General features: G+C 41.2%; 1 protein-coding gene across 1 annotated transcript in view; it reads right to left on the minus strand.

Annotated features, from left to right (window-relative positions):
* frmpd3 (FERM and PDZ domain containing 3) overlaps positions 1-26997 on the minus strand; it is a 197079-nt gene that overhangs the window by 55388 nt on the left and 114694 nt on the right. Inside the window, exons 4-6 of the mRNA XM_048605312.1 lie at positions 21816-21942; positions 7370-7459; positions 268-447 (exon numbers count right to left, since the gene is read on the minus strand). Of these exons, the coding sequence (XP_048461269.1) occupies positions 268-447; positions 7370-7459; positions 21816-21942 (397 nt within the window). The remainder of the gene's footprint in view (positions 1-267; positions 448-7369; positions 7460-21815; positions 21943-26997) is intronic.

Below are 26997 nucleotides of genomic sequence, written 5' to 3' on the forward strand. Positions count from 1 at the left end.
TGAATCCCACATCATTGTGTGAAGCCAGCTCATTGCCTTCCAAGTGCATAGAATAGAAGATATAGTAGGAACTGCAGATGCTTTTCTGAAGAAGGGTCTAGGCCCGAAACGTCAGCCTTCCTGCTCCTCTGATGCTGCTTGGCCTGCTGTGTTCATCCAGCCCTACACCTTATTATCTAGCATAGAATAGAAGGCCCCCTTATTCACATACACATTTGACTTTCTGGCTATGATTTTAAAGTAAAACAAAATTACGTAGTCTCGTACCTTAGCTTCTGATATGGTTAGCTCAACCCGAGCTACATTCTCTTTCTCTCTGAACAACTGGATACGGCTCACTCGACCAAATTCTGCCAGAATGGTGGTGAGATTTGTTTTCAGGTCTATAACATGGCTGATGCCGTGTTGTGGTCCAACTAACAGCGTCATTTCTGATTGTTTTGCATCCTGTAAGGCAGTAAATTACACATTTCACTTTGCTGAATAAGTACACCACAAGAGTTCATGTTACAGTATAATGTAAAAAGCTTTCAGTAAACAATCTCATGGGATTTTTCACTTTAATGTTGATGACATTAACTTGATATATTCTGTTAGTAATATCAGCATACAAATGCATAAAGGTTTTGTATGAAATTCTCTGCTCTGTCAACTTAGCCATGAACTAATTTATTTTAAATTGCTTAATGCTACTGTTGAAATAACATGCCAGAACATCAAATGCTAACATTAAGAAGGTCATTTTCAGTTTGGACGCAGGTGTGAAATTGATCATTACTGATTGACTGCCTGTTAAAAATCTTGTCCAATTTCACTTTCCATTGACTACAATACTGTTCCAAAATAGTCAATTTTCTCCCCAGGATCCAAAGTGATAATGAATCCTGTGCTTGTCCACTTATAGAATCAACAATCATTTCTAGATTCTCAAATGTCTCTTACAAGTGTTGTGTGAAGAAAACGTAAAGACATTAAAAACAAAGAATAGGAAATTATTTTGAGCTGCGCCACTTTACTTTTTGTAATTTTGGGCATTTGGACCTTCCAGTGCATTCCAATTGCAGCTTCCATAGATCCTATTTAAACACAGGAAAAAGTTGTATTTGTGGAACCACATTTCTGAGCTTCAGGGTTTGGCAAATCACTTTACAGCCGATAGGTACATTTGAAGTTTAGTCTTTTTTTTAGTGTATGGAAGTACAAACAAAAGGAGCTTTTATCAGCTTGCTATAGAGCTGGATTGGTTCTGAGGAAATTTTGGGCTAAAATCTCAGAATTAGAACCCATATAAAGCAACAGCTCGCCATTAACTCCCTGCAAAGAGGGAGTGGGAGAAAGAACATTTGGATCTTCCAGTGCATTCCCATTGCAGCTTCCAGAGATTTCCATTTTGGAAATTAGATGCAAACTAATGTATTGGACTTACCTAGTGCAGGGTTTTATGACATGGAGTTTGTATTCAAATATGTCCAGCCATTTTACAGTGAGCGTGACTATTTTTGTCTTGGGAAGCATTGGAATAGGATAAACCTCCTCAATAGTACTCTGCCTTCCACACAATCACAGACCTTTCCTTCCATTCTTTTCTCTCAACCCTCTTTTCTGTACCTATGCACTTGCTTAAAACTTGTTACATTTCCACCCTTTTCTCATTCTGTCAAGAGATCACTAGCCTGCAACTCTTCTCTCCATAGATATTGCCTGTGTTGTCATTTCCAGCGTGAATGAGCCCATCATCCATACATGTAAATGATAAGCAGCGATTCAAGATTTCTCAGTTTCATGCACTTTTCTGTCTTTGATCGCTCCAATGATTCACTTTTCTCAGAAGATTTGGAGGCTTTGGGTCAAATTTGCCTACTGCCTATGTCTATTTTGAGCGGCGCTATTTTTGACCTTGCATTCACTATCAGTTTAACCCGGGGGAAGGTATGGCATCTCTGACGGCCACAACCTTATAGCAGTCACCTCTTAGCAGCATGGAACAAAGCAGAATCAGCAGCAATTGAAGAGGATGCCTCTCATTCGACATTACCTTCATGGAAAATACAGACTGATTAATTCTATGACTGCCTTGGTTTTTTCATCTTTCTCAAATGCTCTTTGTAGAATAGCATGAACTAATTAATGAATTGATGCTCATCACTCCCAGACTGCCAAGTAATTTGCTGGATGTTCCCTTGAAGAGGCGGCATGAGTCTTTCACTGTCTGTCCAGCTGGTACACAAAACCCTGATTCCTCAACAAGCAACCAGGTGACAGATCTATGATAGATACACAGGAAGTTATTATGTAGTAGTCATCCTTCAAAATTTGTCTCTATATCTTTCCCTGGAAGAATACTAGGTGTTTTGGGAATACTTCCTGTGTCTATAGACAAGGACCCTGCTCAAACTAGCCCCAACAGCAGTTTGGTCATTCCAGATGTGTCAGTCGGAGTTCTCAGACAACTCCAGGTTGTGTTCCAAAACTATCCAGTCTCTGCAACCTTGGTACATCCGATTTCAAAATGAGCTCCTGATCTCACATTTGTGCCATCATCAAGGCTGCCTATTTCTACCTTTGTAATATTTCTTGAGTTCGCCCTGAGTCAACTCATCTTCTGCTGAAATCCTCACCTTGTCTTTATTACCTGTAGATCCAACTATTCCAACACATCTCTCACATTCTATTATCTGTAAACTTGAGGTTGTCCAAGATGTGTTACCCCGTGCATTCACTTACAGCCAGTCCCATTCCACAATCATCCCTATGCTCTCGACTTTCAGCAACGCCTCAAGTTTTAAATTCTCAAACTTGTGTTCGGATCCCTCTTTGACCTTATTCCCTTTATGACTGTAACATCCATCATCAATTCAATGCCCCAAGATACCTGCTTCCCTCTAAGGCAAAGCTCCTTCTAATCTGCGTGACGGCTTGTACATGCAGTTGTTCCGATATTCTGTGCACGGCGATTGCTAACTTGCGGCTCCATCGGTTTGCTAAATACTTCCCTTGTGATTGTAATTTCACTAACTTCCTCTCTCCCTTCCACTTCTTGATTTGCAGCTATTTCTGGAATACTTTTAGTATCCTCTATAGTGAAGACGGACGCAAAATATTTGTTTTCATTTAAATTCTGAGGCGTGGTTCAACTGTGAACTACCTTGTACAGACTGGTGATAAAACATCTACTTCACTTAATGAGCAATGAGAAACGAAATAACATTCTTTTCAGAATCTTATAACTGGCACAAGTGCCCAAACCAATGACTCCAATCATTCAGATCAGACGTGTGTGTTAGATTTTTGAAACATTTGCACTACTCCTGATAGGGTTCCCATAGCTACACTGTTTTCTTTTTCAATTTCAACTTGAAAGTTAATATTGAATTTGATTCTCCACCAATTTAGACAGCACACGTCAGATTAATTTATAAGTTTTTCCCTCTGGTTCTTAATTATCTTCAATCCAGTTTCTCAAAATTCCTGATAATTTTAAGATAGTAAGGACTGCCAATGCTGGAGTCCGAGATAACACAGTGTGGAGCTGGAGGATGCTGCTTGGCCTCCTGATAATTTTGAATTGTTTTATTCAATCTTGCATTATCTTCTGTGCTCAAAAGAAAAAATAGCACACTCTATTCTCTCTGTATAACTTGAGTCTCTCAGCCCTGTACATCTCCTCTGTAGCCTCTCTAAGCCTTAATATCTTTCTTACAGTATAGTGCCTAGAATTGGTTACATTTCTGTCTAAGTTCAGCCAGTACTTTACACTTTTCTTGTTTTTTTTGTGCCTTTAGTATAAAGTCACGATCAAATATGCTTGGTTACAGTGACAACAAGGTGCAGGGCTGGATGAACACAACAGGCCAAGCAGCAAGATGCTGCTTGGCCTACTGTGTTCATCCAGCCCTGCACCTTGTTGTCTCGGATTCTCCAGCATCTGCAGTTCCTACTATCTCTGATTCAATGCTTGGTTACAGTGGTAGTTTTCATATGTATCTCACCTGCACTTTTCTCAACTCCACTGTTGCAAAATTATCAGGCAGCTTATCTGACATTCAATAATGTAGGTGCAGATATATCTTCCACTTAAATATGGCGAAAGCTGAAGTCATTGTTTTTGGTTTCTGCTCCAAACGCCATTCCCTCACTGTCAACTCCATCCCTCTGCTTGGTAATGGTCTGAGATGTGGTCAGTCTGTTTGCAACTTGAGGTGAGGTAAGAGTGACAGCCCTTGACATCAAGGCCACATTCAACTGAGTGTGACATCAAGAAGCCCTAGTAAAACTGGAATCAATGGATATCAAGGGGCAGACTCTCTGCTGGTTGCAGTCATAGCTGGCACATAGATGGTTGTGGTTGTTACAGGTCAGTCATCTCAGCTCCAGGATATCTCTGCAGGAGTTCCTCAGTGTAGTGTCTTACGCCCAACAATCTTCAGCTGCTTCACCAATGACCTTCCCTCCATCATAAGGTCAGAAGTGGGGATGTTCGCCGATAACTGTGCAATATTCAGCACCATTCACAACACCTCAGATACTTAAACAGTTCATGTGCAAATGCAACAAAACCCGGACAATATTCAGGCTTGGGCTGACAAGTGGGAAGTAACATTGATGCCAATCAAATTCAAGGCATGACCATCACCAATAAGAGACAATCTAACCATTGCCCCTTGACATTCAATGGTGTTACCATCACTGAATCCCCCTCTATCAACAATCTTGGGGTGACCGTTAACGAGCAACTCAACTGGACTTGCCACATAAACACAGTGGCTACAAGAGTAGGTCAGAGGCTAGGAATACTGCAGCGACTAACTCACCTCCTGACTCCCAAAGCCTGTCCACCTTCTTCAAGGCACAAGTCAAGAGTGTGATGGAATACTCCCCCACTTGCCTGGATGAGTGCAGCCCCAACAACACTCAAGAAGCTTGACACCATCCAGGACAAAGCAGCCTGCTTGATTAGCACCACATCCACAAGCATCCACTCCCTCCACCACCAATGCTCAGTAGCAGCAGTGTGTACTATCTACAAGATGCACTGCAGAGTTTACAGAAACTCAGTACCCATGGAGCAGTCGAACCAGGAACATTCCTTGTCACAATGGACATTTTGGCACTTTACACCAGCATCCCCCACATTGATGGCATCACTGCAACAGCCTCAGTACTCAATACCAATTTCCAGACACCATCCTACAACTCATCTGCTTCATCCTCGACCACAGCATCTTCATCTTCAACAACCAGCTCTTTATCCAGCCACACGGGATAGCCATGGAGACTGAACTTGCATCCCAATACACCAACATTTTCACGCATAAGTTTGAGCAAGACTTCTTTGCTGCATAGGACCTCCGACCAATGCTATACACCAGATATATCAAAGACATTTTCTTTCTTTGGACTCATGGTGAGATATCACTGAAATGACTACATGACCATATCAACTAGTTTCGTCCCACCATCACACTTACCATGGACTACTCTTCAGAATCAGTCTCATTCTTGGACACATGCATCTCTGTCAAGGTTGGTCACCTCAGTGCTTCACTCTACCACGAGTTCACAGATAACCTCACGATGCTTCACCTCTCTAGCTTCCACCCTAAACATGTTAAAGAAGCCACCCCCTACTGACAAGCACTGTACACAGGATCTTCTCAGATAAGGAGGAACGTGACAGAGACCTACAAATGCTGAAAGATGCCTTCATAAGAACGGGATATGATGCTCAACTCATCGATCACCAGTTCTGATGTGTCACAGCAAAAAAACCGCAACAACCTCCTCAGAAGACAGACACGGGATACGACTGATAGAGTACCCTTCATCATCCAGTACTTCCCCGGAGTGGAGAAATTATGCCATGTTCTTCACAGCCTTCAACATGTCATTGACGAAGACAAACATCTTCCAAGGCCATCCCTACGCCTCTACTTCTTGCCTTCAAACAACCGCCAAACCTCAAACAGACCATCATTCGCAGCAAACTACCCAGCCTTCAGGAGAACAATTGCCTCAATGGCTTTGCCCCTCCCTATTTATGCAATCTCTGCCTTTCCCTCAACCCTCCAACATATCTGCACTCGTCTAATTCTGGTTTCTTGCGCTCTCCTGAGTGTATTTGCTTCACCATTGATGGACATTCCTTTAGTTGCCTAGGCCCCAAAACTGTGAAATTCCACCTGCATATCCCGCCATCCTTTTATCCCACTTTCCCCCTTTTCAGCTTCTTTATAAATCATACTTTTTGACCATCTGACTAGTATCCATATGTGCATGTGTCATACCTTGATTTAAAGTGATTCTGTGAAATGCTTTAGGATGTTTTATTTCATTCGAGGCACTACATAAATATCAGTTGCTGTTATTGTTAAACAGCATTGATAAACTTGTCTTGTCACATTCCAAGACATGTTCATTGAATGCTTGGGTCTCTGTTCCTTCAATCCCTTTAAAATTGCACAACTTCGTTTATTTTCCCTCTCCTTAATTTTTTGTACCAAATGCACTGCTTCATATTTCTTTGCTTTATGCTTCATTTGCTATGTATCTTTCCATTTTGCCATTCTATGTCCCTTCTACTATTCTCCCCACAGTTCATTACACTTTCAAGATTTGTTTAATTTGCAAACTTTTAAGTTGCACTTCCTATATACAAGTCCAGGTCATTAACAAGCCAAAAAAGCAGTGGTAATGCACTACGATTTTAAAAATAAACTTATAATTTAGTTGGTTTTGCATCTGTGCTAAAACTGGCAATTTAATCCCAGGGGCTTCAATTCAGCTAACAAGTCTATTATGGAGCACTTTATCAAATGCTTTTGAATGTCCATATACAAATCAACTACCATTGTCAAATATCATCTTGAAGCATGAAAGCATACTGGACAGATGTAGCTTGGATTTACCAGATCTGTGATTGGCCATTATTACATTTACTATGTGCTTTTTCAAAAATATTTAATGTGTCTTCAAGTATCTCCATCATTGACATTGGACTGCTTGGCTTGCAGTGACTGGATATGAATCATTGTAGTATGACTTCCCCTTACTTCATTTGTAGGTCCAGGGGTCCACAGTGTTGACAGGGTATTTAGCAATTGGGAAATCACCAGTGAACCTGTTCCTATTATGACACAATATTCAGAAATACTCTCATCCATCTGTGCCCCATGAGCTCTATAAAATCTCCAACTGAGAACTGAGAACTCAGCAAAATATTTGAACAAGCCAGGGGACTTTCTTCTTCTGTATAGCTAAGCTGGCTCAACCAGATTGAGCTATCAAGAGCTGAACTGGAGTAGGCTTCTACTGTTATGTTGCTTACTGTCAGGAGTTAACAAATAAGTAGATGACATATTGGTAACATTACCAGTACAACAGAGTTAAAGAGTCCTCCTGGATACAATGGGAGTTCATTCAGGATCCGTAGGTACTGCAGTTTGGCTTGGGTCGCAGAGATCTGTATGAAACATAAAATACATCATTGTGGCTTTCAGGAAATTGTAACATGTCAGAAAATGTAACAATATAAAGAAGCCCATGCTAAGAAATTTACAGCGTCACTTATGATGGAATGAGTCTTTTTATTAACACTAAAACAAATAATAAGTTTAAAAAGCTCTAAACTTTATAACAATCATTCTGCAAACTAACTTAAATTGAATACAAAATGTTTTCAAGTTTAGTTCACAAAAAAGTATTCCAGGAAAATGTTTGCAAAAGCTTATTCTTCTTCATGCAGCATTGTCTTTAAATAAAATTAGATAGCAGACATATAACCTTTTAACAATTTATTTTCCAAATTTGAGTGTTACTGCCTCGGCGAGCATTTACTGTCCATGTTTAATTACCCTGGAGATGGTGGTAGTGAACTGTCTTCTTGAACCATTGCATTCCATGTTGTGCAGATAAATCTATTGTGCTTTGAGAGAGACAGTTCCAGGATTTTGACCCAATGATGGCAAAACAATGACAAAATAATTCCATGCCAGCTTGGTTCATGGCTTAGAGGGGAATTTGCAGTTGGTGGTATTTCTATACATCGGCAGCCCTTGTCCTTTTGGATGGTAGATGTTGTGGATTTGGAAGCTAGCGTCAAATTTGTTGAATTTCTGCCATTGTCTCTTGTAGATGATACACATTACTGCCATTGTGTGTTGGTGGTGGTGGGAGTGCATGTTGAAATTGTTAGATAGGGTGTCAATCAAGCAGGAACAAAAACAGAAGTTGCTGGAAAAGCTCAGCAGGTCTGGCAGCATCTGTGAAGAAAAAATCAGAGTTAATGTTTTGGGTCCAGTGTTCTGAGGAAGGGTCACTGACCCTTCGTTAACTATGACTTTTTCTTCACAGATGCTGCCAGATTTGCTGAGCTTTTCCAGCAACTTCTGTTTTCACTCCTGATTTACAGCATCCACAGTTCATTCAGTTTTTATTTTGTCAATTAAGCAGGTTGCTTTTCCTGGATGGTGTTGAGCTCCTTGAGTGTTGTCGAATCTATACTCCTCAAAGCATGTGGAAAGAATTCCACCACACTCTTGACTTGTGCCTTGTAGATGGTGGATAGGCTTTGAGGAGTCAGGAGGTGAGTTATTCATTGTGGAATTCCTAGCCTCTGACCTAATTTTGTAACCATGGTATTTAAGTGATTGGTTCTGTTTATTTTTTGGTCAATAGTAATCTCTAGGATGTTGATAATGGGGGAATTCAGAGATAGTAGAGCCTTTGAATATCTAGAGTGATGGTTGGGTTGTGTTTTGTTGGAGATGACCATTGCCTGGCACTTGTTCAGTCTGAATGTTACTTGTCACTTGTTAGTCCAAGTCTGGGTATTGTCTAGCCTCGGGAACACTTGCAGCAATGCCCTGCAGCTGAGATGGTTGAACACCAATAACCACTTTGTACTAGGTATGACTGTGATCAGTGGAGTGTTTTCCTGAAATTCCCATTCACTTCTCAGAATCTCTCAACTGTTCCATTGCAGAAGGAGGCTATTCAGCCCATTATGTCTGTATTGGTTCTTCGAATATGCAAGATGTCTAAGTTCCATTTTCTTGTCTTTTCCCATTAACCTTGCACATTGTTTCTATTCATCTATTGCTATCTTCAATGCCTTGTTTAAGCCTGCCACCACTGGAATTCCAGACTGTGACATTCCAGACCCTAACTACTCACTGTGTAAAAAGATTTTTCTCACACCACGTCAGTTTCTTTTGCAAATTATTTTAAAACTGCCTTCTCAATCTCAAATAACACAGTGTGGAGCTGGAGGAACACAGCAGGCCAGGCCGCATCAGAGGAGCAGGAAAGCTGATGTTTCGGGCCTAGACCCTTCTTCAGAAATTTAGCATAATCTCTTTGCTCTTGTACTCTATGCCCCTTTGAATAAAACCTAGAATACCATATACTTTATTAACTAATTTCTTCATCTGCCACCTTTAATAACTTAACGTATATACACACCGAGCTTTCTCTGCTCCTGCACACTCCCTTTTAGAGTAGCACTCTTTATTTCACAATAGAAACAGAAAGCACTGGAGATAGCTAACAGGTGTAGCAGCATCGGTGGAGAGAAAATCAGAGTTAGGGTTTCAAATTCAATTTGACCTTTCTTTCAGCATTCTGAAGAAGAGCCATATCAGGTGTATAATGTTAATTTTGTTTCTCTATCCACAGATGCTGTCTGACCTGCTGAGTTTCTCCAGCATTTTCCGTTTTTTTTTTCAGATTTCCAGCATCTGCAATATTTTGCTTTTTATTTGACCCATATTTTATACTGTGTCCTCATGTTCTTTCTTCCAAAATGTATCACCTCACCACACTTCTCTGCGCTGAACTTCATCTGGTACCTATCCACCAACTTGAATATCCTTTTGAAGTTGTACACTATCATTCTCACAGTTACAATGCTTCCAAGTTCTGTATTGTCCTCAAACTTTGAAATGTTCACCTTTTCACCAAGGTTGAGATCGTTATGTATCAGGAAAAGTAAGGGTGTGAATTCCAACCCATGGGAAACACCACTATGTATCTTCAACCCTGAAAAATATGCATTAACCATTAGTCTCCATTTCCTATCACTCAGCCAGTTTTGTATCTGTGTTGTCACTATCCGTTTTATTCCATGAGGTCTAACTTTGTTTACAAGTCTGTTGCGTGGCCTTGAATAAAATGCCTTTTGGAAATTCATGTCCACCACAGAAACAGTATTATCCTTATCAACCTTTTCTGTAGCACCTTCAAAAAACCCTAGCAAGCTAATTAAACATGATTTTTTTCTTAAGAACTCAATTCAGGCTCTCCTTGATTAACCCACATTTGTCCATGTGACTATTAATTCTAACCTAGTTATAGTTTTGGAAGTTTCTCCACCACAGACGTTCAACTACAAGCTAGTCAGTTTAAAGGCTCATTCTTACAAGCTGTTTTGAGCAAGGGTATTACTAATTTCTTGGATGCTGGAAATCTGAAACAAAGGCAGAACATACTGCAGAAACTCAGAAGGTTGACAGCATCTGTAGAGAGAAAAACAAAGTTAACGTTTCAAGCCCAGTGATCATCAGAATTGAAAAATTATGACCAGTTTTTCCACAATTCCCAATTACTTCTCTCACTTCCTTTAACATCTGTGGAATCTGGTGGTGTAAAGGCAGTATCGTTGGACTAGTAATCCAGAGGTTCTGGCAAAGGCTGTGAGGAACAAAAACAAAGCTGCTGGAAAAGCTCAGCAGTTCTGGCAACATCTGTGAAGGAAAATACAGAGTTAACGTTTTGGGTCCTGTGTTCTGAGGAAGGGTCACTGGACCCAAACGTTAACTCTGTTTTTTCCTTCACAGATGCTGCCAGACCTGCTGAGCTTTTCTAGCAACTGTGTTTTTGTTCCTGATTTACAGCATCTGCAGTTTTTCAGTTTTTAAAGGCTGTGAGGAATTGGGTCCAAATTGCAATTTGACAGCTGGAGAAATTTCAAGTCAATTAATAAAAAAATCAAGAATATAAAGCTAATTTCAGTAATCGTGAACATGAAATTATCATTAATTGTTGTAAAAACTCACTTATGTCCTTTTAAGAAGGAAATCCATCATTGTTTGCAAACCTGTACTGACAGTTTACCCAAAACCTCCCTCTAATCAAGTGTTTGAAATTTTCTCCTCTGTCATCAAGACTGGGTATCATCTGCTTTCTAGGTAAAGACAGTCATGAAGTGATAGTACAATACCTCAGTCATGTCCCTGCTTCCATGTCAAATCCCCATTCTGGTCCATAATCAACCCTACACCTCTTTTTCCTTTATTATTTCATGGGATGTGCGTGTCACTGGCAAGGTCAGCATTTGATGATCATCCCAAATTGTTCTTGAATGGATGGCTTCCTAGGCCATTTCAGAGAGCAGTTAAGATGCAAACACTTCTTTTCAAAGACAGTATATTTTCCTCTCTAAAGTACACTGGTGATTAGGATGGGTTTTTTTGCCCTAATTGTTGATATTTGTCATGGTCATCATTACTGAGACTAACTTTACATTTGAGATTTATTCATCAAATCCGGTGTCTCCAGTGCCTGGATGATGATTTCGGTAATGTTACCACTAAACCACTAGCTGCCCTTTATAAGCCTTCTAATATTTATTTGGCTACAGAAGATTTTGGCATTTCCTTTTCAATGAGCTGCCAATCTCTCCTTGCTTCTGTTATTTGTTTCTTTCCTCTCCCTTCTAAATACTATATATTTAGCTCAGTTTTCAATGATATTTTCTACCTGTAACCTGCTAGAAACTCACTTTCTTTTACCTTTACCTTAATTTCTATCACTATTTGTTTGCCATACCTTTTTCCTTTCTGAGGGAATATACCTTGACTGCACTTGAACTATCTTTTCTTTGAAGGTATCTCCTTGTTCAGCTATAGGTTTTTGCACCAATCTTTGGCTCCAGTCTATCTTGTCTTGTTCTAGTCTTGGCCCATTGAAGATAGCTCTTGCCTCATCAATTATTCTTACTCTGGATTGTTCAGTGTTCTTTCCACTATCATCCTAAACCATATGATACAATGATCATTGTACACTAAATGTTCCCTCACTGATACTTAATTGACTTGGCCCAATCATTCTCAAGAGCCAGGAGTAGCAGTACCTCCTTCCTCACTGGACTGGACACATACAGCTGTTTAAAAAAAAAATCTCCTGCACACAACCCAGGAACATCGCTATCCTTTGCACTACCACTTTCTCAGTCTACATTTGGATAATTAAACTCCTATTTTGCCACTCTTGGTATACAACTCCTTTTGACAAGTGCAAAATAAATATAGTATAGTAGAGTGATGTTAAAGTGGTTGGATCACGGCTTGAATTCTAATTATAGTTTTCTGATTGCTAGTGCCCAATTTGAAGACCTGTTTGTGATGCAAGATGAATGACTGATAAACACACACACATATCTAAATTATTTAGCTCTGAGTTTGAATTTGAACTTATGGCATATGGGTTTTGTGTACGTATGAAGGGTTTATGTGTAACTTTTAAGTATTTTTGTAGCCATGGTGATTCTTTAAAATAAAACACAGTTGAAGGGGAAGACTTTGTGGAGAGAAATGGGCATTTGTTTACATTGGGAGAACTTTAGGAGTGAACAGAATAAACGACTACAGGAACGTAGGAACAAGATTAGACCATTCAGCCGCTCAATCTTCTTCCATCATTTAATGGGATCATGGCTGACATGTGACCTAACTCCATATACCATTTGGCCCATATGCCTTAATATCGTCGGTTAATAAAAATATATCTACCTCTGATTTAAAATTAACAACTGATCCAACATCCACTGCCAATTGTGAAAGTGAGTTCCAAACTCTGCCACCCTTTGTGTGCAGAAGTACTTCCTAAAATCTCACCTGAATGGTCTGGACCTAATTCTCAGCTTACTGCGGTAGATGCCAGTTTAGAAGGTCAGGGATCGATATCTTTTTGATTAGGGGGCCACCCATTGTTTAGAAGCACAAGAGATTTTTATAAATTTCAGTTTGGGCGGTTTTGCAGCATACTTTTTGGCTGAGGTTGGATGTGTGAAGCAATGCTCCTGAGCAAGGGCAATATTGCTTAGAATTGTTAAAAATTGGTTACCTCAGTATAAGGAGTTTTGTAAAAGATCCAGACCAGAAGTGTTTGGTTAAAAACCTGAAGGTGTTATTTGAAGCCGAGAAAATTGAAGCTCAGTTGTATGAAGGCTCCAGGAAGAGGCTATCAGATTCTCAAAATTGGGAGTTGAAGCCACATTTAAATTAAAGCCCATGGGGTGATGGAAAAGGGAATTCTCTCTGTACGAGTACTGTGAAAGAGTTCCTTTGGGATTGATGGAATTATATTTTACATATTTGTTGAAATGTTTAATTGTGTGTTATATACAAATAGTTCGATCTATTCTATTTTATCTTCATTTCCAGTTTTATTCTGAATGCCAAATCTGCAGCCTTGTGTGCCTATGTTTCAGTGAGAGAAATATGATCTATCAAGTCAGATTTCAGTATGGGGTCTGACTGGACCAAAAAGAACATCAACTGGGATCATAATATATTGCATTATATCTCTTCCCTCTTTGTTCAATGAGTTTCCAGGCAACAAAACAGGGACAGGGGTCTTCCAAAGAGGGTATTTTGTTGCAATATTAAGGGTAGAGACATGTTATCATTTCTCTATATCTTTATGTTTTATGCTTAATGGAAGTTATTTCTTTTTCCATTCCTTTAGGAAAGAACTACAATGATACAACGGATTTTACAACCTTAAAACATCACAGAGCATTTTATAGCTGATAATGTACTTTTGATGCACTGTATTTGGCAAACACAACATCTGATTGTTGTTTCAGAGATAGTAGGAACTGCAGATGCTGGAGAATCTGAGATAACAAAGTGTAGAGCTGGATGAACACAGCAGGCAAAGCAGCATCAGAGGAGCAGGAAGGCTGACGTTTCGGGCCTTGACCCTTCTTCAGAAATGGGGGAGGGAAAGGGATTGCCCCCTTGACCTGTCCGTCCTCCCTGGACTGACCTATCTCCTCCCTACCTCTCCACCTACACTCACCTTTACTGGCTCCATCCCCACCTCTTTGACCAGTCTGTCTCCTCTCCACCTATCTTCTCCCATATCCATCTTCTATCGGCCGCCCCCTCTCTCCCTATTTATTTCAGAACCCCCTTCCCCTCCCCCATTTCTGAAGAAGGGTCTAGGCCCGAAACGTCAGCCTTCCTGCTCCTCTGATGCTGCTTGGCCTGCTGTGTTCATCCAGCTCTACACTTTGTTATCTGATTGCTGTGTTTGTGGTTCACTAAAACCACAAATAGAGCACAAGGTAGACTGAAGGTAAATTAGAACAGGCAATATTTTATTGTGCATCCTCTCAGCTTCACAGTCAGTCCTAAACGGACCCTTTAGCAGTCACCTCCAGGTCACCTGAGCCACACTCTTAAAGCAGCAACACTCACTCAACTATGTGCATAACACCCCTGCTCCTTTACTTTATCAATAACAATTATGACTGTTATACAAGCATTGTAGCTAATATATATAGTCAGTAATATATACAAAAAGAAACATGGAAAAAGAAAATGACCCTTCTGCATTTACATTGACATGATCAGTCTCTCGGTGGGATGGTGATTCCTAGGAAACTGTCTCCTCATCTCCGGAACATTTTCCAGTGTAGTCACCTGGGCTTCCAGCAGCTCCAGTTGTTCCACAGGTACATATCTGATTGGCTGGCCATTGTTGTCCTGTGACACTGCTGTCGTTTTCTCCCTGGGTTTGAACAACCCTGGCTCAGAGACACATGGCTCAGTTGATACCACTGATCCTATCTGGACTGGCTTGGTGTTCTGAGGAACCTCTTCCCCGCCTTGGTGAGGTGTGGCAACCAGCTGGACTGCGTGTCTCCTCCAGACCAGTTCATCCCTGGTATGCACCGTATATGACAATGGTCCCGTTTGAGCCACCACCACCACTGGGATCCATTTCTCCCCAGATGAATAATTCTGGGCCAATACAGTCTGTCCTTTTTTGGAATACACTTGACCTCATGGTTCCTGCTCTTCTGATCATCTGTCTTTCTTGATTTCACTCTACCACCTCTCTGGTCTCTTTTGGCCGCAGTAAGACAAATATGGTTCTCAACTGCTGGTTGAACATTAAGGACGAGGCGGCGAGGGTGCGGCGTGTTTATGCTGAGGAACGTGTTGAGTTGCCATCTTAGTGACCCGTCCCCTTGAGAGACCTTTAAGGCCCGCTTCAGGGTTTGTATGAATCGCCCTGCCTGATTGTTTGTCACAGGATGATACAGAGCAATCTCACACGTCTGACTCCATGATCATAGAATCCATACAGTGTGGAAGCAGGTCATCTGGCCCATTGAGTCCACACCAACCCTCTGAAGAGCATCCCACCCAAACCCATACCCCTCCTGGTATTCCTGTAACCCTGCATTTCCCAAGGCCAATCTACCTAGCCTGCACATCTTTGGTTTGTGGGAGGAAACTGGAGTGCCTACAGGAAACCCACGCACACATGGAGAGTTTGTGCAAACTCCACACAGACAGCTGCTCAAGTGTGGAATCAACCCCTGGTCCCTGGTGCTGTGAGGCAGCAGTGCTAACTACCGAGCCACTGTGCTGCCCTATTATTCAGGTGGTACTCAAATTCTTGTGCCACAAACTGTGGACCTTTGTCATCATTGCTGCTACTGATACTGACTTCATGACCGCCACCTCAGGCCAGTTGGAGTGGCTATCCACAATCACTAGTAACATCTGTCCCTCTGCTTGTCCCGCAAAATCGATGTGAATCTGCTGAGGTGATTCCTATGGGCAAAGGGGTGACAACGGTGGCACCTTCCTTACTAATGTGCAGGATTTGTGTGATCCCACTTTCTCCTGAATTTGGGAGTCCACATTCAGCCAGCAAAAGGGGCGCCTGGCTATTTCTTCGCATAACACTAGGGTTTCCTTGGTATACTTGTTCCAGCACCTCTCCTCTTAATGGGGAAGGAATAATAACTCTCATTCCCCACATTAAACACCTGTCTGATATAGATAACTCCCACCTCCTCAACAGTATGTAATTCTGGGCAGTTTCCATGACAAATCCTTTCCTCTTAGGATTCCACCTCTAGGCTCAAAAGCGGGTCATTCCAGGTGGCATTCCACACCTGACTTGCTGATACCGGTACCCTAGGAAAGGTAAATCATTTTCAGGTTCCAGTTGGGAACATCGTTATCTCCCGGTAGTAGTAAATTTGACAATTACTGTGCTTCTCCGACTATCTGTATCAGATTTCATATGGGTAGGCTAACAGAGCCAACGCCCATTTCTACAGGCATGCTGCCACATTGATGGTATTCCTGTATACGGCCAAAACTGGAGGTTAGCTGCCTGTGGTCTCTCAGCAGCACAAAGTGCCTGCTGTAAAGGGAAGGGTGAACTTCTCAACACCGAACATGATGCCCAATCCTTCCTTTTCCACTTGGGCATACTTCTCCTTTAACTTTGTGAGTGACCGCGATGTGAACTCAATGGACCTTTCCTTTCCATTAGGCAAGATATGTGACAGTACAGCATCAACCTCATAAAGCGAGGCATCACATGCCAACTGCGATAGCAACTTTAGATCAAAATAAGCCAACACTTCCAACCTTTGCGCAGCTTGTTTCACCTCGTAGTAAGTCTCCTTACATTCTTAGGCCCATTTCCCCAGTTGCCTTTTTCTCAGCAAGAGATGCAGGAGTTTTTAACACAGATGCCAGGTCAAACATGAACTTGCCATAGTAATTTACAAGTCCCAGGAATGATCTCAGTTGAGACACATTCTCTGATCTAGGGTCCTTCATGAAGGCCTCCACCATCTTGGGTGCCTTGTGTAGTCCCTCAACATTGAATACATGGCTGATGTTTTCTATGAAGTTTTTAAAAAACTCGTATTTCTCCCTTTTTACTTGAGGCTGTGTTCTTGTAACTTTTTTAGGGTGTCTTTTAGGTTTTTAAAATGATCCTCTTTGCAGGATCTAGTTAACACTGGACACCTGGTAATTCATTCAACATTTGGGTCCATGGCCCTCTGGGATTAGCGCTGATGTGATGCCAAAAGGCAGTTGCTTGTAGTGGGACAGTCCTGTGTGTCACTATTGTCAGCGGTGGCTGGGATTCCTTCACAACTCCCATCTGCAAATAAGCCTGTGATAGATCCATTTTTGAGGGTCACATTCCACTGAACAGGCCCTCAATGTGTGGAAGTGGGTATTGATCTGCATTCAGGGCTGGGTTGACTGTGATCTTAAAGTCACCACAAATCCTCATCACACCATCCCTTTTTAAGACTGGGACAATTGGAGTGGCTGATTTCCAAAGCTCCCAGGTTCACCAGCCATTCCAGTTCTGCCTCCACTTTAGGCCAGATGGTGTATAGTAACAGATGTGCCCTCAGACTCCTTGGAGGAGCATCCTGCTTCAACTGAAGTTTAATTTCTACTCCTTTCATTTCCCCTCAAGTTCCCTTAGGGGCATCCTTATACCTGTCCAAAATCTCTTCCAAACTCATTTCTAAGACCACCAGCCTATTAACCATGTCCCAATTAAACTAATTTCTGTAACCAGAGCATCTGAATAATGCAGGGTAGTCACTTTTCACTACATACAGAGGCAGTTTTGGCACACCAGTCTCTTAGCTGTACTTTTACCAGTGTACACTTGTTCCATGTAGGTCTGTGTAGTATAATCTTGGCAGGCTTCAATGGCAGTGCCTTTACTTTTTCCCTGTATATTGATTTGGGAATCAGAGACACTGCGGCACCCTCAGTCTCTTCTGTCTTCACTGTCTTCCTCTCTAATTTGGGAAGCACCCAGAATCGATCAGCTTCACCCTGTTCCAACAGAATGTTTAACCGAAACTCTGCTGAAACTGGACCTTCTGCTTCTGCCACAGACCCGGCTGACCCCCAGTCCACTCTCTGGCTGTTGGTATGTGCCTTATGTCTTGTCCTCTCAGTTGTCTCCTTTAGACACCCTTTCTCCTGTTTGATTTGTAGCCAGCAATTTCGGGCAATATGGTCCACTTGCTTACGCCTGTGGTACTGGGCTTCTCGGGTCCAACACGTTGTCTCCTTGTGGCCTCTCCTGCCATATCAGTGACATTCTACATTTGGTACTGTGCTCTGCTGAGATTCCCCTAGCCTATGCACCTGGGTGTTGTCACTCAACTGTGTGGTTTTGCTGATGGCCAACACCTTGAAATCTAGGCCTCTCCTTGTTAGTAGCTTTCTGTTGGATGGTTTCATGACAGAGGCTATAAACCAAACTATCCTGCAAGGCAACTTGGAGAAACCCTCTGAATTTGTAATGTTCCACTATCGTCTTTAAGGTGATCACAAATTGGGCAATGGACTCTCTTTTGTGCTGTACCTGTTTATCAAAATGGAAATGTTTTGCGATCATCTGTGGCTTTGGTACAAAGTACCTCCCAACACTTCACATCATTCTTGGTATGTCTTCTCTGTGGGTTTCTCTGGTTGTGCCAGACTCCTTAGAAACATGAAGGTCTTGCTCCTAATGGTACTGAAGAAAAGTGGTACCATTATATATTCAGCCACCTTGTTTGTCTTTAAATACACATCAAAACATTTGACGTACGGCGTCCAACATTCTATTGCTTCCATCGCTCCAAATGGTTCCATCAAATGGTTCAAATGGTTCCTTTGCTCCAAACTGGCCCACCATTTTGTTCTCCCACCAGCAGGAACTTTCCTGCCACTTGAGTCTAGTGGCTGCTCGCAGCCCGAGTCCCCTGGGTGAACGTTCTTTGTGCTAGCTGCCCGCTCACCGACTGTGTCAGCCTTCAGCTGCAACCCTAGGCCCCTCACAACCACTGCTCTCGGCCTGCTCCCTGGTGCGTACTGTTCTTCACCAATATCACCTGCAGCCCGAGATCCCTCATGACTGCTTCCCTCAACGTCACCTCCAGAATTCTGCGCCATTTTCAGAGTCTGGCAACGTCCTTCCTCCCCTCACACAGTTTGTGGCCTGAATCGAGTCCTCGTTGCCAGTTGTTGTTCTATTTCTGGTTCTAGTGAACCACAACACATGAGGTTCATGGAGGTTAACCTTGAACAAGGAATATTTTGTTGTGCATCCTGTCAGCTCCACGGTCAGTCCCAGACTGTCTCCTCTCGGTCCTGTTCTGGGTCACCTGACCTGAATCTCTTAAAGGGGCATCACACACTCAATGACATACATAACACTGAAATGCTCACAGCAATGTCACAAGTATGATAGATACAATCTGGACAGATGACTAGATTATCTTTTTTGCTGATGTTGGCTTCTAAATACTGCCAGGAAACCAGGAGAACTTCCCTGCTTTGCTTCAGATAACATTGTGGGATCTTTTAGACTGACCTAAGAGGTAGAAAGCAGAATGTCAGATTAACCTCTCATCCAAAAACAGCGTCTCCTAAACACAGTAATCCCTCCATACTGCACTGATATTATAGAATTATAGAATGCCTACAAGTGCAGAAAGAGGCTATTTGGCCTATCGAGTCTGCACTGACTCCCCCCTCACGAGCATCCCGCTCAGATTCCCCCCCCAACAACGTAACCCCATATTTACTCTGGCTAATCCACCTAGCCTGCACATCCCTGGACACTACGAGCAATTTAGCATGGCCTATCCATCTACCCTGCATATCTTTAGACTGTGAGATGAAACTGGAGCACTTGGAGGAAACTTACGCATATACGGGGAGAATGTGCAAACTCCACACAGACAGTTGCCCAAGACTGGAGTTGAACCCATGGCCCTGATGCAGTGCTAACCGCTGAGCCAATGGGTCACTGTGCCACCGAAAAATGTTTCGTAGATGACCAACTCAGCATCAGATTGGTGCTGGAACACAAACCTTTTAAGTCAGAGGCAAGAGTCTACTGCCACTAAGCAAAGGCTGTTACACTATGTGTAAAGCTGCTGGGAAATGAGCTATAAACAAGTATATACGTTTTTGCTGCCAACATTAATTGGGAGCAGTTAAGAAAGACAATGATTCAAACATACTAGTTATAAATGAACAAATCCCCAGCAGTGAGAAAGGAATGTACCGTGGGGAGTAACCCCTTTGCTCTCACCTTCAACCAATGACCTCATTAAGCTGCATGGCCGCACTGCCACTTGGAGGTTCTCTGTACACAAAGACACATTGACATCTGGTTCTGAAGTCACTGCCACACACAGACTTTGGAGGCAGGAAAAATTAGAGGGAATGTAACTGTCAACCTCTGTTTCTCCCTTTCCTTTGGCCAACCCCACAACCTCATTCAACCAACAGTTTCACATGAGTCCTGATTCTGGTGGCTGCTAGACATTTGGCCAGCAGCTACCATTCCTTTCCTGATGGCACTGCATGAAGTTAAGGACCGATTGGGCAGGGCCTCTTAAGTGGGCAGGATTCCCACTCGCATGGTTTTTGGTTCTGGATAAAAATCACAAAATGTCATTTAATATAGTGGGGTTTCACAATGGAGGCAACACCAAATTTTCCAGTTGCTGAGACCCTTGTCACCTAGATTAAATTTTATCCATATATCTCACTCTGGAACCGGATACACAGTACAGTAGGAGTCCATTAAATTTTACACAGATAATTATGTAAGGCAGCCTTACTGCATGATGGACTACTATTTTCTGTCACAAAAACAAAGTTGCTGGAAAAGCTCAGCAGGTCTGGCAGCATCTGTGAAGGAGAAAACAGAGTTAATGTTTCGGGTCTGGTGACCCTTCCTCAGAACTTCAGAGTAGTAAAGGCATGGAATGCCCTGCCTGCAACAGTAGTAGACTCGCCAACTTTAAGGGCATTTAAATGGTCATTGGATAAACATATGGATGATAATGGAATAGTGTAGGTTAGATGGGCTTCAGATTGGTTTCACAGGTCGGCGCAACATCGAGGGCTGAAGGGCCTGTACTGCGCTGTAATGTTCTATGTTCTATGTTCTAGATGCTGCCAGACCTGCTGAACTTTTCCAGCAACTTTGTTTTTGTTCCTGATTTACAGCATCCGCAGTTCTTTTGGTTTTGATTAATTATTTTCTGCCATATGTTTGTCAGCACGAGTGGGCTTTATCAACACACAGTATCTAAATTTAAGTAATTCTCATTAGAAATAATATATCCAACTTTTGCTGCTGAATCTTAGGAAAGAAGACGTGCCATTGTATGGGGTGCAGCACAGATGTTCCAGAATTATAGATCAGTGTAAATCATTACATTAGAAATGAGGCATTCTCATGAATTTAGAAGGATTATCGAATCAAAATATTTGCTGGGATTTGGTAAGATTTGATGCATTAAAACTGTTTCTTCCTGGTCAGGGAATATAGATTAAAAGTGCATAATCTGAAAGTTAGAGACAAATCAATTGGGAATGAAATCAAAATGCAAAATACAAGGATATCTCTGGTTTTGGGTCAATCGACATATTCAAGATTGGGCATGATAGATTTTTGTTGAGTAAAGATGGCAAGTCAAGTCATAATGGATCAAAGTTCTTCCACTCAGTAGATGTAGAAGATGTAGTTGATTGAACAGCAATTCAGAGAGAAATTTTTGCCCAGTCTGCTCTCCCAATTTAGCATTTATATGCATCCATTGCACACCTATTCTCCTGTCACACAGGAGTCCTGAATAGACCCTTTGATTTTGAATGCAAACATCCAATAAAGCTAACATAACATATTGTCTTCTTTTGAGAATCCTGCTAAGGTATAGCTTTTATTTGTTTTACCTTTTTGCCTGAAGGACCTGGGACTTGAGTTGCTTTGAGATGATGCGCAAGGATTTTCCGTTTGTGCTTTTCCTTTATGTACAGCAGAAGAGATGACGGTAAGAACATCTCTAGGCCCCATTCCTTCCTAGAAGATTCAACAAAGAAAAAAACTGAAGTATTGCATTCTTCATAGGTGAAGAAATAAAGAAATGGGATCTAAAAAATGGCAAGCAACTATTTTCTGACAGGGGCAACAAAGGAGTGGGGTGAACAAAAACACAAGTTTTTGTATACCAAGACTTTGTGCCTTCATATTATTCTGTTCACGTATTTTGAAAATTGTTGCTTTCCATCATTGGTGGAACACAATTGTGAAGACATGCTTAGGGCCGTTCACAGCACATCAATACAAAGGAATAAAAAAAAACATACAGAGCTAATATATAGAAACAAAGAAGATAGGAGGAGGAGGTGGCCATTTGGCCCTTCAATTCTGCTCTGCCATTCTTCACGATCATGATTGATCGTCCAACTCAATAGCCTAATCCTGCTTTCTCCAAATAACCTTTGATCCCATTTGCCCCAAGTGCTTTATCTCGTCACCTCTTGAATACATTCAATGTTTTAGCATCAGCTACTTCCTGTGGTAATGAATTCCACAGGCTCACCACTCTTTGGGTGAAGAAATGTCTCCTCATCTCTGTCCTAAATCGTCTACCCTGAATCCTCATACTGTGACCCCTGGTTCTGGACACACCCACCATCGGGAACATCTTAACTGCTTTATTGTAAAGTCTTCCTTTCTCTCATGTCTTGGGACATGAAAATAAAATGACATTCTTAGTCTATCTGGAATGTTGTTTGGGTGGGTGCAGAGAGTGTTTAGATAGAATTCAAAAAATCCATTCCCTGTTCTTCTTGCTGCCCGTCATAATTTTTGACCTATGTTGCTGCCAACAGATAATTTGCCCACTTGCAAACACAAAAGTGATTCTTTATGACTTAATTACAGCACTAACATTATTAGCAAAACCAACTGCAAAGGATATCATTGGGTTCTGTGAGCTTGACATCATTAAGGCCAGAAGCAATCGAAAATGAATAGGCTAGAGTTTTAATATTACAATTGATTGCAAAGCAAAATAAACACCATTTTTAAAGCAAAAGTAAAATATTGTGAATGATGGAAATCTGAAATAAAAACAAAGTACTGGTGAAATTCAGAAGGTCTGGCAGCATGTATGGAGAGAGAAACAGAGTTAATATTTTGAGTGCAATATGACTCTTCTTTGGAACTGTGGAGAGAGGTGGGAAAATAATGTGTTTTACTTTGTAGATAAAATGGTCAGGAGAAGTGGAACAAAACAAGGAAACAAGACACTGCTGGAGGGTGGGAGGGGGAAAAGTCAAGGGAAACAACATGGAGAACAGAGTCCATGGACTGAAGCTGTTGAACCTAATGTTCGGCACAGAGGTGGTAAAGTGTCCAAATAGAAAATGATGTGCTGTTCTTACAGCTTGCATTGGACTTGACTGAAACATTGTATCAGACTTCGGAGATAAATGTGAGCACGAGTGTGCTGCAGAAAAGAGGAAGAGGTGATTTTAATTATTTTACTATTCTCTTCTGTCCATAATAGAGATGGGTTTTTAATTTCCTTTCTTATTTTCTTTTCCCATTTAAAAATAGGTGATCGTGTGTTTTTCCCAAACCTTGTTCACCAGGTCCAATTTAAAAAAAGTTCACATCAATTTTTTTAACGTTAAAACAAAGTAGGTTGATGAATGTTTGAAAGGGTTGCAACATGTTATCACATAAACTCGTGTCCAAAGAAGAAACCAAGAGAAAGGAAAGAAGTTACAAATTATTTAAAATTAAAGATGCTGGCATTAATGTATGTGAAATAGCGGCCAGAAATTTTATTAGTTTCACTTGGCTGTGTGCAGAAGTTCCTTTCACAGGAGCTCAGATGTAGTCAAACTGCAGGTGAAGATGCAACCATTGTAAACTGGGAAGTGGTTCACTTTGCAAGTGAAAACAAAAGAATTCTATCCAGAAATCAGACCTTTGAGAAAGACTGAGATCAGAGGCAGGCAGTAGCTAAGATTAGACCTAGTTATGATGTGTTCTGTTCTGGCGTTACAATCAGATTGATGAAAGAAGTCAAAGATGTGTAATTAAAGCTGTTCAAAACCCAGCATTTTCAATGACGACTGGCACTTCATGTTGAGCCACTTTGGTTAACAATGTGGATTAGATAATTAAATCATCATCAAAACCTATTTGTTATCACCATCTCTAACACAATGTGTTTCAATTTAGTTTATTTGTTCTGAGCTGGCTGGTGTAAACATCTTATCTATGTTTTCTATGTGTTGGCTTGGCTGGAATGTCTCTACAATGCAAGGTGTGTGACATTCCAGGAGGATAATGAAAGCTTTTGTCTCCTGGTAACTACAGATAAGAATTTTCCAGAAATTGTGGTCAACTGGCATCATGTGATTAGTGGTAACCATGTTGTTAGTCCAGCAAAGTGATCATTTGAACAAGATAATTTAAAAAACATTCGGATTACCGTCTTCCTGAGTATTAACAGAGCAAGCTTGTGTACTGAAATGGCAAGTGACTGGAAGGTAGTAGACTAAGTGGACGTGTTCAGAAAGAAAAATAGGGGAGTATTGCCCATGGTGTCTTCTCATACAATTGTGTAACGTTTACCCTTTCACATCCTCCCTCCTCACTCTTCAAGACCCCAGTGATTTAATTGTACATCTTTCAATCTATTCTGTTGCATTTGCTGTTCTCATTGTAGTCTTCTCTATACTTGGGAGTCCAAATACAGACTTGTGACTGCTTTGTGGAACACCTTCACTCAGTCCACAAGCATAACTCTGACTTTTCAGAAACTCAAAACAAAAAATGCCTTGACCTTCCAGTGCCATTTTAATGCACCATTCATGCTAACATTTCTCTCTCAGGTCTGTTGTAGTGTTCAGCAGAATGAAGCCTAACACAAAGTTTAGGCACATTCATGCCTTTAGGACACAACTTTAAGTTCAACAAAGTCAGACCATGAATTTTTCCATCTATTTTGATTCCCCTACCTCACCGCCCATGCTACCCATGTCTATTTTTCATTTGGTTTTCATTCCAGCAGAGCTGACCTATTTTCTGTAATTAATACCTAGTATTAATGCCTACGCTACTTCTCCACAACCATTACTACCCTTTTGCTTTTGTCTTGTAACATCTGTGATCTCTAATCTCACTCACCCTCAGATCTTTCTCTGACTTTCTCCTCTTTATCTTTATCCACTGTATAAAATCCATCACTTTTTCACCTTTCTCTTCAGTTCTGAAGAAGAGTTATATTAGATGTGAAACATTAACTCTCTTTCTCTCTCCAAAGATGTTGCCAGAGTTGCTGATTTCTCCAGCAGTTTCTGCTTTAATTACCATTTGTTTAAATATATTTGGTCTATTACAATGACAATATGGTAAGGACTGTTACAGCTTTTCTTTCTACAACTTAAACCGTGTGCTCTAGTCACAGTGTTAATGGTGCAGATATGCACCTGAACTATGCAAATAAATTGATCCACGTTCGGCAAAGTGGGTATTTGGTTCCATTTCAGAAGCAACCGAAAGTGTCATTAATTTTGACCACATGATGCTGCCGGTGTAATTAAAAACATCCAAGTTCCGTTAGATTACTGTTTAATGTCTCCATGTACTTTGAAATAGCTGGAGACTGATCATTTAGCGATGATTAAGGCATATTCTGTTGTCTGATGAAATTCTTCAAAGTTTGAAAGTACATGGCTAATATATCTAAAATACATTACACTACATTTAGAAACAAAGCTTTTTATTTAGATTCATAACAAATAGAATTGTTGATCCCAATAAAATTCATTTCAGAAATATGTTTCTTACGAGAGAGTACAAGTTGCAGACCTGATAACTCTGGGTAGATTGGAGACAATCACTGCAAATATATTTCCACCTGTAAAATATTCATTCAGGATATATTCATACTTTCCAACAAGTGAACATTGAAATTATAATGTTTCAGCTGAAGAGAGAGAAGCGTTGACTTTAACACTCAGCCTGCCAGAATTAGAAAGCTGTTGAACTTCTTATCATATTTTTTGATATGTTGGTGTTTTTATAAGCCAGCATGAACCATCAATCAATGCAACCTGGTGTCCTGTTGGGTGAAGTCTTATCTGCAGATTTCTTTTCAGTTTATCCTGGTGGTCACAAGGAGGAGAATTGATCTAAATGATATTTGTTGTGGTTGTGTTCCTCCAGGATTCCCAAGAATGGACTGTTGCTAGCCTTGCATTTCCATCTTGCTGTGCCCCACTATTCCTTCCCTTCATTTCACAGTGTCAACTTTCAGCCACGTGCTCATTTCATGGGACACGACACTGGATGGCTGAGAGCCCAGGCTCACAAAAGAATTATGACAACAGAAGGTTCTGTTTTGGTAACTGGCATGTAGTAACCTTCCACTAAGGCAAGTCTGGAAAGCTGGAAAATTTCCTAACACAACCTTGCCGCAAAAATCTGGGCCAGAGGCACTCTTCTTACTCTTTACCCAGACTTCAGTGCAAACTACTTTTCACAGCACACTGGAAGTGGGGTCGGCACAGAAGGGGCAGCATGTGTATTTCTGAGAGGGTACTAGGAGTGGATCTCCTTTTAGTTCGAGTGCAACACTGCCCTAGTAGTTTATGTGGTTGTTATGGAGTGCTTTTTCTCCTCCATCAATGCATACTAATCTGTTTACCTATCCAGTGAAAGCAGTACAGTTTCTCCTTTACTGTCACTTCATGATGGAATCATTCTCCTATTCTGTGTTTCATATTGACATGTTTCTTTCTGCGTCCATTTAATTAAAGCTGTTATTCTCTTCTGCTTTGCTGCCACTTCTAGCTCCAATCTGATGTTATTTTGAGGGATTTAATGGTAAAATTGGAAGTTTTTGATTTTGCCAAACCATGCAACGAATTCTGCCCATAGTGACCAGGTTCACACACCTAGAGCAGCACCACAGAGGAGCTGGGAGGTAAATCGAGGGGCAGAGCCAAAGGCAATGTGACGCAGAGGGATTACTAGAAATAAGATTGATGTTTGTTCCTGAACACAGATAAAGAAATGATAGCCACAATGTGCTGATTTCTCATTCAGGCT

The sequence above is a fragment of the Rhincodon typus genome, chromosome 14 (assembly GCF_021869965.1).
Source record: "Rhincodon typus isolate 14 chromosome 14, sRhiTyp1.1, whole genome shotgun sequence".
NCBI lineage: Eukaryota > Metazoa > Chordata > Chondrichthyes > Orectolobiformes > Rhincodontidae > Rhincodon > Rhincodon typus.